The 13,744-nt window shown below is 42.7% G+C and overlaps 1 protein-coding gene across 1 annotated transcript in view; it reads left to right on the forward strand.

Annotated features, from left to right (window-relative positions):
- The window catches only part of ube2j1 (ubiquitin-conjugating enzyme E2, J1), an 89,838-nt gene extending 77,452 nt beyond the window's left edge, over positions 1-12,386 (forward strand). The window contains exon 8 of the mRNA XM_088285452.1: positions 3,331-12,386. Within this exon, the coding sequence (XP_088141578.1) occupies positions 3,331-3,390 (60 nt within the window). The 3' untranslated portion in view covers positions 3,391-12,386. The remainder of the gene's footprint in view (positions 1-3,330) is intronic.
- The last annotated feature ends 1,358 nt before the right edge of the window (positions 12,387-13,744 follow it).

Raw genomic sequence — 13,744 nt, forward strand, 5'->3', positions numbered from 1 at the left:
TCATCTACCTGCTCCACACTTCACTCTCCCACCTGGAGAAGGCGGGGGGCACGGTGAGGATCATGTTCTTTGATTTCTCAAGTGGTTTCAACACCATCCAGCCCGCCTTATTGGGAGACGAGCTGGAGCAGGCGGGAGTGGCCCACCACCTCATCACATGGATCCACGACTACCTCACAGTACGTGAGGACAAAGGACTGTGTGTCTGACGTGCTCCTCTGCAGCACGGGAGTGCCGCAGGGAACTGTTCTGGCTCCCTTCCTGTTCACCCTCTACACCTCGGACTACAAATACAATTCCACAACCTGTCACCTGCAGAAGTTCTCTGATGAATCTGCGATTGTCGGCCTCATCACTGACGGTGACGATCGGGAGTACAGCGGGGTTACGCAGGGGTTCGTGGACTGGTGTCAGCAGAACCACCTCCAAATCAACGCTGGGAAATCCAAAGAGCTGGTGGTGGATTTCCGCAAGCGTCGGCACTCTCCACCTGCACTAGCGAATATCCAGGTAATAGACGTTGAGAGGGTCTCAACTTACGAGTACCTGGGTGTTCATCTGAACAATAAACTGTACTGGAGCGACAACACAGACGCTCTCTATAGGAAGGGTCAGAGCAGACTCTTCCCACTCAGGAGGCTGAGGTCCTTTGGCGTTCGGGGAACACTCCTCAGGAACTTCTATGACTCTGTGGTTTCATCAGTCATCTTCTATGGAGTGGTCTCCTGGGCAGGAGGCATCTCGGGCCGGGACAAAAAGAGACTGGACAAACTAGTGAGGAGGGCCAGCTCTGTCCTGGGCTGCTCCCTGGACTCTGTGGACTCAGTGGGGGGCAGGAGGATGACGGCAAAACTGTCATCAATGCTGGACAACCCAGCCCACCCACTCAATGACACTCTGAGAACACTCCACAGCTCCTTCAGTGATAGACTGTTACACCCTCGCTGTACCAAAGAGTGATTTCGCCGCTCCTTCCTCCCGACTGCTGTCAGACTTTTTAACAAGAACATTGGGTCAGGCCTACAAACGGGAGGGCATTAGTGCAATTGTGCAGTCCTAGGATGCAATATACACTACTACTGTACTTTCAGCCAATGGTGTACTTAAATATTGACCAATGATGTCTTTTGTTTACCATTACAGTATTCTTATTACAGTACTTTTCTCACTGCAGTATTTCTACCATTGCAGGACGTTCACTATTACAGTATTTTTATCATTGCAGTATTTCCTATCATTGCGGTACTTTTACTATTACAGTACTTTTACCATTGCAGTATATTTTATCATTGCAGTACTTTTTACCATTACAGTACTTTTATCATTGCAGTATTTTCTATCATTGCAGTACTTTTCTATCATTTCAGTACTCTTACCATTACAGTACTTTTATCATTGCAATATTTTTATCATTGCAGTGTTTTCAATCATTCAGTAGTTTTTATCATTACAGCGTTTCCCCCTCTGTATAATAGACAGGCATTAGGAGTGTTTCCTTACACTAGATACGTTTATACTGTGTATATTTGCATGCTTTTTATGAATGTCTGCTGCTAATGTTATACATTAACGGCTACATTACGCCGCCGACTCTGTGTGATCTATATCTTTGCTGCTGTAACACCTCAAATTTCCCCATTGTGGGACTGATAAAGGGCATCTTATCTTAATGGCGATACCAGCCGAACAACTCTACTCACTCGCATGAGCAACCTCGCGAGACCCCCGCGAGACTATTGTGACACTCAGTTACCGTAAAGGTGCAACACAGTCGCAAACACAAATTTCGCACAATTACATGACATACACATAGGTGATGCTCTCATACACATAAGGTGAAAATTTCGCTCATACATGCTAGTGAAATGCGCTCATACACGCTACTGAAATGCGCTCATACACATAGGTGAAACGTTCTCATACACGCTTCTGGGAGCTATTTCTTTCAAACAAATAATAGCCTCCGAGAGACTTAGAAGACTCGTTGTTCTGTGACACGTTGAACAAATTCAGATCCACTGGAAGTAAAGTTTAAAGCGTTTAATTCCTTCTAATTCCAAATAAACAATACTAAACTGTGGCACTGAGCATATAACAATGATGACAACAACGGTCAACAGAAAATGTTCCTTGAGCTAGCTAACCCTCTCTCAATCTGTCCACCTGTGTCGGTTCTTCCCCCCAGCTATGTTAGTGCGATCCCCCAAAACCACACCCACACATACCAGTTAGGAACCCAAATTAACAAATAAACAATAAGCAAATGAATATAACCAGGCGCATAAATTATAAAACAATATAATAATATACAATCAAAATGAACACCTATGATGGCTCATTATTGTGTACAGAAAAGTACCCCAATAATTACCTTCATTACCATACTCAATTCAATATCACCAAAATACAGTAGCACCATCACACTGTAACAATGACGATAATTTCACAAAGTTGTGTGCTATACAAGTGAGTCAAAGAGAGAAAAATATCAATAAGACCAGAGGTTACTAGCACATGGCCTTTAGTCTAAGTTGGAGCATTTGAAGACTGCAAGATCATGATTGAATGAAGGGACTTTCGCACTGACTTGATCATTCTCTCTCTTATACCACCGTGGTGCGAACCAGCAGAGGGATTAAAAATCCAGTATATTCCTTTCTGGAGCAATACATTGTGAATCTGCTCCTGATTCCAGCAATCAATGGCTTCCTTCAATTCATGTTGAGCTCCAACAAAATTGGTTTCGTTGTCTGATATTAGCTGTTTTACTTGTCCACGCCTGGCTATAAAACGACGCAGGGCATTGATAAAAGAGTCTGTGTTGGGTAAGGATGCCACCTCAAGGTGAACTGCTCTCATGGATAAGCATGTGAAAATCACCCCGTAATGCTTCATCACACTCCTGCCACGCTTCACTCCAAAGGGTCCAAAGTAGTCAACTCCAACATACGTGAAGGGTGGTTCGTCAGGTGAAACTCTGTCCAAGGGTAAATCAGCCATCAGTTGTTGCCCAGGAGTAGCGCTCAAACATCGGCAAATAACACACTTTGACAGAATCTTTCTGATTGACACTGTGGCGCCAGGAATCCAGTATTTTTGGTATAATTTAGATAACATGTAGTTCCGGCCACCATGTCTTGTCTCCTGATGTACATGTCTGAGAATGAGATTGAAGATGTGGAAATCCTTGGCGAGCATAAGCGGATGCTTCTCTTCGTCTGGCATCGCTGTACGACTGAGACGCCCTCCAACTCGCAATACATCATTCTCCAAAATGGGATTGAGTTCATGAATGTAACTATACCTCTTGACATTTGTCCCTTTTTTCAGGAGATTTCCTCTGCAAATCGCTTCTTCAGGCAAAAGCGGATGATCTGCATTTCAGTTTGAGCCAGTTCTTCCACTCCAAGTCCACTGGATTTCTGACTGTAACGCTGATGACTGTCAAGGGAGAATCGCCCCAGTGTGGAGGAGCGACTCCCTCCTCGGCAAGTAGGAATTCGGACACGGACCGCAGACAGCAAGTTTCTGGCCAGGAGAGATGAAACCCCAGTGAACAGGTCTGATCTCTGAACCTCCAATTCTCCCCGGGCCTTTTATTGAGAATCATAAGTCACGTCGACATGTGCCGACACATTACAATTAATACAGAAATCAATACAGACTTACACAATCGTTTCAAAGGTACATGAATTCTCAAGGGCATGTTTATCTTTGGTCTAGCTGGTGTTTGTCCGGTCCACATCTGTCTCCTTTCATGTTTATTTAGAGTGGAGTTTGTTCGGTTGCCCCGACCTGAGTGGTTGCCTCAACCTAGGTGCAGGTGGCTGTGTTGTTTGGTTCCCAGATTTGTTGGTTAATGAATGAACCGAAATTAGCAACAATATCTCATAATATAGTGTTGTGTGGTGTGAGTCTTTATTCTTTTGTAATGTTGAGTGATGTTTAGACTTTGTGTGATATTAGAGTGTTGTGATATTTGACTGTGTGTGATATTAGGTTTATTCCTGATTACATTTGATAACATGATTGCTCCTATAATATTCTTCACAATGACTCACATTTTTATTATTCTTGCTTTGAAGCCATCCTTTGAATTGGAGCATCCATGCTGCAGCTCTCTTCAAACGGGTCCAGGTTGAGAAATGGTGGATCAAGCGGGTGGTTGCATCCACTCCCTCTGCTGTCTGAACAGCGTTTACACTTATGTTCTTGACTTCACAATCTTTGGGCGAGATTTCCTCCAGTCCGTCTGGATTCTGAGGCTATTGCTTTTGTGGCTGCCGAAGAAATGGAGGTCCAGCTGGCCAGATCTCCTTCTTCAGAAAAGTCTTGACCGTCAGACCTCGAGAGGCCACGTCTGCTGGATTTTCAGCCGAGTTGATGCGTCTCCATTGCTGTGCTTGTGACACCTTGGCAATCTGGGAAATTCTGTTCACCACGAAAGTTTTAAATCGTGAGGTTTTGTTGTTTATGTATTTTAGCATGGAAGTGCTATCCGTCCAGAAAATTGAGTCTGCTAACTCCATTTGCAGCTCCTTCCTCAATACTGTGTCCATCCTGCTTGCCATTGTTGCAGCGGTCAACTCCATATGAGGGATAGTAGATGGCCTTAACGGAGCCACTCTCGCTTTCCTCATGACGAATGCACAATGTGCCTGGTCACGATCGTCATGTAGCAATAGGTAGCTGACAGTTCCATATCCATCCTCACATGCATCGGAAAAATGGTGTAGCTGAGCAGCTTTTCCTCTTTCAAAGTTGATGGGCTTGAAACATCGGTCAACTTTGAAGTCCTCCAGTTGATGAAGATCTCTGATCCAGCTCATCCATTTTTGTATGATGCTGTATGGTACTGCATCATCCCAACCAATCTTTTCTCGACACAGATCTTGCAGGATCTTCTTGGCTGTCAAGGCTACTGGAGCCACCAATCCGAGAGGGTCATAGATCGACCTGACACTTGACAAAATTCCTTTTCTTGTGCAGGGTTGGTTCTTTAAGTTGATCTTGAATTGAATTGCATGCACCATTGCACTCCCAACACCCTTTCCACAGGAAGACTGTCATGATCCATGTCCAAATTCATCATCTCTTGGCTCTGTCTGCTTCAGGTATTGCGGCCAAAACATGGCTGCTGTTGCTTATCCACTTGTTAAGTCGAAAGCCTCCTCTTGCACAGATCGCTCGAAGCTCGTGATGAAGACTAATTGCATCCTCTTCTGATGCTGCAGAGGCAAGACAGTCGTCCACATAAAAATTGTTTAGAAGAATGTCCACTGCACGAGAGCTGAACTGTTCTCGGTTGTCCTCTGCACATCTACGCAGGGAATAGTTCGAGTAACTTGGAGATGAAGTTAGCCCAAATAAATGTCATCCTGTATTCTGTCATGTTCTGTTTACAGTTTCCTTCAGGCCTCCATAAAAACCGTAACATGTCGCGATCCTCTCTTGGCACTGTCACTTGGTGAAACATTGCTTCTATGTCTGACGACAGACTCTTTCCGGAATCTGGTCAAGACTCCAGTGGACTGGTCAAATCAGGTCCTTGCAGAAGTTGTGAATTTAGTGACACTCCTTTATACGTTGCTCCACAGTCAAAGACGACCCGTAGTTTCCTTTTCTGTGGATGCACGACTCCGTGATGTGGTCAGTAGAATTTCTTGCCATCATCACGCTCCAGCACCTCATCTGGTACCTTCTCAGCATAGCCTTTAGATAACATATCAGACATGAAGTTGGTGTAGTTTGACTGAAAAACAGGATCCTTCTTGAACCGTTTCATCAAGTTCAATGTGCGCTGTTTGGTCTATTGTCAGGCATGTGGATTTGGCTTGTTCTGAATGGCAGTCCAATACTGTAATGGCCATAGACCAGTTTGGATGATATTTTGGCCAACTCCAAGAACTGTTCATCTTCTTTAAAGGTTCATGGTCATCTGTCAGGTTTAAAATGCCTTGACGTCTTCTTTAGACTGAACTTTACAGAGAACCAGAGAATACCAGTTAGAGTTTTGTCTTTTGATCCTTCGCGAAGGAGAGAGGGGCCAGGCAGGCAGAGCAACTTGCTATGTTCAAGCCTTTTGCAACTTCTGGCTTTCCTCACACCTTGCTAGGTCTTTTATTAACAACCTTGGCAGACAAAGGAGGTCTGTCTTCTGAAATTCTAGCAGGCAGGCAGGAAGCAATCAATCACAGTGGTCAGTTTAAGACTTCAGCCTGAGGCTGAGGAATTCGAAACTAAAACAAAGCTCTAATGTGTGTGCATGTGTTCCAGCTGTGCGTGTGTGTGCTAAAGCAATAAAATGAGTGTCTTTGTGTATACAATTATTACTGATACAAATCGTGTATAAAACATGATTATAAATACACAAAATTGATGACATATCCTCACATTCCCCCCTGTTGTGGATTTAAAATCATGTCCTTACGGCTTTGTGACAGATCATCATTATGAAATCATACAACAGTGTGGTCATCCGTGGAGGGGCGAAAACCCTCAATAGGGACAAAATTCCCCTGCTCCCTTCCGGCGTGGAACAAGATCTTCATCATTTGATGACCATCAGGGAATAAAACATAAAAATACATTTCAATGTGCCTAGTGAAAAATAACAAAACTGTCTCCACGCAGAGCTTGTCCCTGGGGTGACTTGGTGGAGGCCCTTGCCTCGTTGTAGGAGAGGACAGCCGTCCTTACCTCCCGGATCTTCGTGTGTGGTGTATGTGTGTGCACGTGTGGGGCAGGGCCAACAAGTCCATGTGTTTTTACGTTTCAGTGTCCAGTTCGAGTTCGTCATTGTCCAGTTCGAGTTTGTCATACTCAACATCAATCAGGTTGTATTGTTACTTTTGGGCAACAAACATGCGGTTAATCATCATCTTTGTCATAAAAATAATGCAACATGAACAGGCTATTGTCATTGTACTCAAGAGTGCAACGAGATTAGAGAGCTCCCCTCTCCAGTGCAATACAACAATAATACAGACAAATATATAAATTAGATAAATAAGAGAGTGCAATGGAAAATAATACTGAAGGGTATATAAAAACACATCACGATGCTGTTCTGCAAGGTAGGGGTGGTCTCGTGTGTGTGTGTGAGAGTTCAGAATAGAGATGGCTCTCGGGAAGAAACTGTTTCTCAGTCTATTGGTCCTCGATTTGATGCATCTGTAGCGCCTGCCAGAGGGCATCAGGTCGAACAGGTGGGAGTTTGGGTGGGTATTGTCTTTGACGATGTTGAGAGCCCTGCTGAGGCACCGGGCTGTGTAGATGTCCGACAGTGAGGGGAGAGGCCGCCAATAATCCTTTGCGCTGTTTTGACTGTCCTCTGGAGCCTCACTCTGTCCGCCTCAGTGCAGCCGCTGTACCAGGTGGAGACACAGTACGTCAACAGGCTCTCGATGGACGAGTGGTAGAAGGCCAGCAGCAGCTTCCTGTCCAGGTTGAATTTCCTGAGGACTCTCAGGAAGTGCAGACGCTGGTGGACCTTCTTTACCACTGCTGTGGTGTTGTGAGTCCAAGAAAGGTCATCGGAGATCTGTACTCCCAGGAACTTGAACGTGTGGACCCTCTCCACACACACGCCTTCGATGCAGAGGGGGGGGCGGTACCGTCGTGTTCCTCCTGAAGTCGACGACGATCTCCTTTCTTTTTGCAGTGTTGAGTTGCAGTCTGTTGTCCTCGCACCAAGCCGTCAGCCTAAAGGGATTTCTAATTCTAATTCTAATTCTACACATAACAAAAATGAAAACCATAATTATCCCGATATATTGTGTCTTCCAAATTCTTCATAGTGGTTATAACATCAATAATTGTTTCGTTTTTATTAAAACTTTAAATGCAGTTATGTTCTCCAATCAAGGCTAAAATTTCTTTATGTACGTCATTAATTTCCAAACCAAATCTAATCTTTTTATTCTGTGGCTTCAACATTCGTATCTGTGGCTGGTTGTGTGGTTCTGATGTGCGTGTGGTCCGAGATTGTGACTCAGGTGGGCTCCTGTTCGAGGGATTCGCGTTGCTAGGCCTTTAGCTGGAAACCGGAGAAGCTTGTACTGCAACTGGTGGATCCAGCTGCCACGCCCCGCGACCTTTGCTGCCGTCGGGGTCACTGCCATCATCTGGCGAGGGCCATCTCAGCATTCACTTGTCCCAACGAAGTCGTTTCAGCACCTTGAAGAAGAGTTGGTCTCCCACACGGACGTGATTTCTCTGTGGATCAGAACACACTTGACCAGTAATTGTGTCTTTGTTTGGTCAAAACATGTTTCCCATGTGGACTGGGACCGATGTGCCAGTCGCTGGTGGTTCTGATGAACCTGAGAGTCGATTGGGGATAGTGTCCTTCCTTCGGCTGGCACTATCCTCATTGCTGTGATTGAAACACAGTCTGGCCATTGTCTCTTTTTTTTTTTTCTCTCATTGTAACAGTTCCGTTCGTGCGTGCCACAAGACCTGCAGACTGTATGCACAATGACGCTTTGAGTCAATTTTGCAACAACTGTCCCACTTGTTACAACATCATTCACAAAATGCATCATTTTCACTTCAAATCACTTCTTGAAATACCAAATGTCAGGATAATTTGATTACACAACACTTTTTCCAATTGTTTTAGCATCAGCATGTGTTGATGGAAACAACTTAATCCATTTTGAAAACATATTAATTATAACCAAACAATATTGCAACCCAAACAAATAACACTGTCTAAAAAAAAGTTTTTTGTTGAAAAGTCTGTATGTGGGAACAATTTCATATCATACTTCCCCCTGTTGACATACGACATCTGCTCGTGTGTCATTCACTCTTGTTACTTTTCCAATCAATGAATTAGGCAGCCAGGATTTGTCATCTGCCAATTTGCTGATCTGATCTTGTCCTCAGCAATGTTTGCACCTTTGTTCACCCAATGTGCACGTTCATTTAGTGGTGCCTTTTTCCCTGGCTTGAGATCAACTTGTCAAGTTGGTTTACTGCGTGTGTGTGTGTTCATTACCCCTCTTGTGCTGTGCCGACCTTGGGGTCATGGCTTGGGCTCCAGCCTTGCTGCATTGTCAGCGAGGCAGTATTCAATTGTAATCGTGTCATTTTCTGTTCAGAGAATTTTGCATTTACAAATACTTATTTAGACGTGCTTTATGCACAACTTTTCTTTTATCTTTTGTGATTTTTAAAGCGCCCGTTTGCCCAATGTCGACAGAACACATGAACATTTATCTTGACTGTCAGTCCTCATTGCAACCATACAAGATGGGAAACCCCAAATTTTAATTAGCTCACAACCGCCTACGCTTTTCCTACTTATCCTAACAATTCCTCTCTTACAAGTTATCTGTTGGTATCACACTACTAAATATTCCCATCGCATAAAAGTCAGTGTGATTTCTTCCTGCAACCTTGGTTCTCAAACACTTTTACTTCTTACCAGTCTGGAATGTGCACCTGGTCTGTGTCTTACACGTCTGAGTTTCTCCAGTCGGGAGGAAGGGAAAAAATGTCAAAAAGGTCAAGTCATGGTTTTGGTGATAATTTGGAGCGGCTTCCACAATTTGTGTGATGCCTTCTACTGGTGCGGAAAACAGAATGACGCTGGGCTGAAATGCATCGCACCTTATCAGTGTAATGTCCCTGTTACAATTAAGTCGCCGTGCAATGTGAATGTCGTGTGATGGAATGTCATTTTTTCATTTCAAAAGAAGGACCGCGACTTTGTGCGGCACTTTCGGTGTTAATTTGTGGAGCAAGATAATCTCCACACTCAACTATTAAAGCAGCGGTGAGGCCTGCTCGAACACACGGAATCCAATTGTTGTGATTAACATGCAAATGATTTCATGAGCCTTGTGTGTCTGCAGCCAAACAAGGTCATAAAAGCATTTTTTTTTTTGCAATCACTGCTCAAATGGCTTATAATAATAATTTGGTAGTGTTAAGAGGCTTTGTTAATACAATCTTGTAGGTATCTTCTCAAAGTCCAACATGCACGACCCATTTTATGGCCATGATACTGTTGTTTTAAACTCACCCCAAGCCTGTTGGACTCACCCTTAACCCATAAATTACAGCCCCGAGAGGCACTGGGCTCCAACCTTATCTATGAGGGGTCAGGGATTTAATGCGGGTCATGAAAGTCCCAAGGAAGGTGTTTACACAAAAGTGGTCTGGCAAAGTTTTATTCCTATTTTTCTTCTCGCTTATCACTGACAATACGTCCTTTTAAAGTTTTTGACTTTTGTTTAAATTCGCCCTTGCTTATTGATTCTGATATTAGAGTCCAATTGTCAGTGTACCACGGCCTAATAAGCAAAACGCATGTTGATGTAGAACTCCTTCTACACACACTTTTATGTTAGTTTTTTTTTTCGCCATGTGATCCTGTTGTTATCACAATTCGTCCTGAAAAAGTAATGTTTATAACAAGACTTACTGCTTTCTCCTTATTTTTTTTTTCCTTCTGCTCAACACGTTCATGCTTTTTTGTGCATAATTTAGAATTTTCTTTTCCATTTTACAAGTTAGCCAATTTAAATTAGGTTGTTTTATTTGAAAACCCTGTAATTCTCTTTTTCCCTTTTCACCTAATCACAAATTTCTTATCACAAAAGTGAACATGTTAATTCTATTTTATTTCCTATTTTCTAATCTTGTGACTCATTTCACTTCAACCAGTTCTACCTCAAAGTGGACAAGTACACATCAATGTTATTTGTAGTTTCTAATTTCGTCTCTGTCAAGATATCGCCTTGCGGCGACGAGGAGGTGGACCCAAGAAGCGAGGAAGCAGGGGTAGGTGAAACTTAAAGGAGATTTATTGCGGAGCTTAGCAGGGACAAACAACGGGGCGTGGACAAAGAAACAACAAAAGGCAACTAACCGAGACTAAACTGGACGAGGACAAGGACCAAACACGAGACGGGAACGAACCAGGCGGACAGGGAATGATGACAAGAGCAATAACGGGAATGAAGCGCGAGTCGTGAGAGTCCGTAGTGACGCGGCAACAGGGGGCAAACAGGGTAATGACCCGACACTGCGTTGTCGGTCTGGAAGGTTTAAATAGTCCGGGTACTTAGTGGAGCAGATGGGAAGCAGGTGCGTGATGATGAACTGGGAACAGGTGCGTGGCTGGTGAGAACGAAAACAATAACAAAAGCACATGGCAGGGAGGTGACGAAAACAATAACAAAAGGCTGTCATGCCCGACGCGGATCATGACAGTCTCTGCTTTAATGAAAATTAGCCTTTGCCAAAATTTTTCCTGTATCATTTCTATTTCTGCATTTCATTGCATTTCTAGTCTACCTTAATACAAACATCATCAACTGGAATATGAAATATAAAATATTTATTTCTTCAATTCACCAAAAAGCAGAATCTAATTCCTATCCTCCTTCTCTCATTCAAATGACACATTCTTTAATCACTAAACTCTCTCTCTGACCTCCTTCTCACTTGGGACCTCTCCACAAAGCTGTTTCTTCAACCTACTCATGATTTACGACCACACCTCCTCTTTGCCTCTCGCAAAGGTTTCTCATGCTCATTTCCAAAAACTTCATTCAATTGTTAAGTTTTCATAACACCTACTTCTCTCTTTCTGAAGGAGACGCAAGTATACAATTAAGTAAAAACCATCATCAAAATGATATATCTTGTCTGTTGAATCATGTAAGTATAAATTGTGTCATCACTAAGCTTTTTCTGTAAATTATCACACAAATGTCTCATCATTCTTTTGTTTTACTCTTCCTATCTTTCTCTTATCTTTAATGGGGTCTTTCTTTGTCTTTCCTTATCTTCGCTCATCTTTCTAAATCAGCTTAGGCTTTTTTTTTCCAGAAAACGCACATCAGGCTATTTTTCTCTCTTTTCTTTTAAGCCTATCCCGTTGTATAAGTTATTTTATTTTATTTTCAAATTGGAATAAATTTATCTCCTCAAATCTTCTCCTTTATTAATTTCTTTTGTAAATTTGGGAATTATTTTCCTCAATAAGATCTCGTCACTCATAAGTAGCCTTTTGTTGGTTACTAATCATTGATTCCATTTTATCTCTACTTCATCAATCCTTTTAGCATAATTCCAACCACTTTTATCACTCTCCCTGACATTTAGACACACAGACAGACACACAGACATATACACGGGCCCACAAAACGACACACACAGTTCTCAACACTGAACAACTACAGACAAGAATAACATGTTAGTAATAACAGCAACACAATCCATCTTTATCTTTGGCCAATAATAAGTCCTTTAATTCAACTAGTATCTCTCATAATTATGTATGTGCAGCCCTGTAGGGCCAGTGCAGCCTCTGCCACAAATGCACACTGTCACTTATACACGCAGCACATTGAGGTGAGTGCTTTTTTGGTTTATCTATCTTTTTTTGGGGGGTTTTTGTCTTATCGATGCAGTTCTGTCTGATCTAGTTGTCATTCTATGTGGCGTTACCTGATAATGTGGGGGTGGGGGTAACTCAGGATACAGGGGGCAGTTGCAACCCCCCCCCCCCTTCTTTACCTTCTTCAACAACTTTCTCTGTCATTCTCAAATACTGGTCCTGTTTCATCTTTCTTTTCACATTCCTTTTCTTTTCTTATTGAACTTCCAATCTCTACACTGCAGCGTATCCCTGGGTTTTATTTTACTACCTAATGTCCCCATTTTAGACAATTTGGACCAGTTTGTCACCACCTAGGGTGTTCTAAAAACTGGTTTCTCATCAGTAGGACAGCAACTCAAATTTCCTGTTGTGGTAATTCTCACTTCAACCTTTTCAGGTGGAGAATTCTTGCCTATTGCATCCACAACAGTCTGCTGTTTATAATCCTACTGTATTACATGGGATTAAACACCAAATGGTATTTGGCATCCCCAATCACACCATTCATTCACTTTGCAAACAGTTTTTCGCAAACATCCACAAGCAAAATGATCATTCCACGTCTGATGTTGTGTGTGGGGTTTTTTTTTTTGTTTTTTTTCCTCTTCAGTTTCTCTGCAAATTCTTTTCTCGCTGCTTTGAAACCTGATCCTTCAGGCTTGGCTCAGCCACATTTCTTCACTCTCCAGAAATTGGCCACAATCCGAGTCAGTACTCGTTCACAAACTTCACATCTGAATTTGCTTTCAACTCTTTTGCTGTTGTCTGGTTGTTACTTCTACTAACCCACACACACACACATGCCAATATTTGGTCATCCGGACGATGTCATTTATCCCGTCCCCCAGTCTCAAACCAGTATAAGAAAAGCCCAAGTCATGCTCCAGACAGCCAAAACAATTTTTTCCAGCTGAAGAGACAGACCTACTCCTCATGAAAATGAAGATGCTGCGAACAAGACGCCGCCCTGAACATCACTCCGAGAATGGTGTCACCCATCAGGGCACCTGATCAAGTAGATAACAACATTGCAGAACTCTCTTCAGGTAATCAATGCAACTATTTCTATTATATTTTCTATAATCTATATCTATAAATATATATAATATTTAATAAAAAGTACCTTTGTATTGCAGATCAGAATCAGAATCAGAAATCCCTTTATTGTCATTGTACGCAAGTGTGCAACAAGATAAGAGAGCTCCCCTCTCCAGTGCAATACAACAATAATTCGATTAAATATATAAATTAGATAAATAAGAGAATAAATAGTGAGATGGAAAATAATACGAAATAGGATACATAAAAACACATCACGTCGCTGTTCTGCAAGGTAAGGGTGGT

Source organism: Idiotropiscis lumnitzeri, chromosome 21 (assembly GCF_059441095.1).
Source record: "Idiotropiscis lumnitzeri isolate Australia: NSW breed Sydney's pygmy pipehorse chromosome 21, RoL_Ilum_1.0, whole genome shotgun sequence".
NCBI classification, from domain to species: domain Eukaryota; kingdom Metazoa; phylum Chordata; class Actinopteri; order Syngnathiformes; family Syngnathidae; genus Idiotropiscis; species Idiotropiscis lumnitzeri.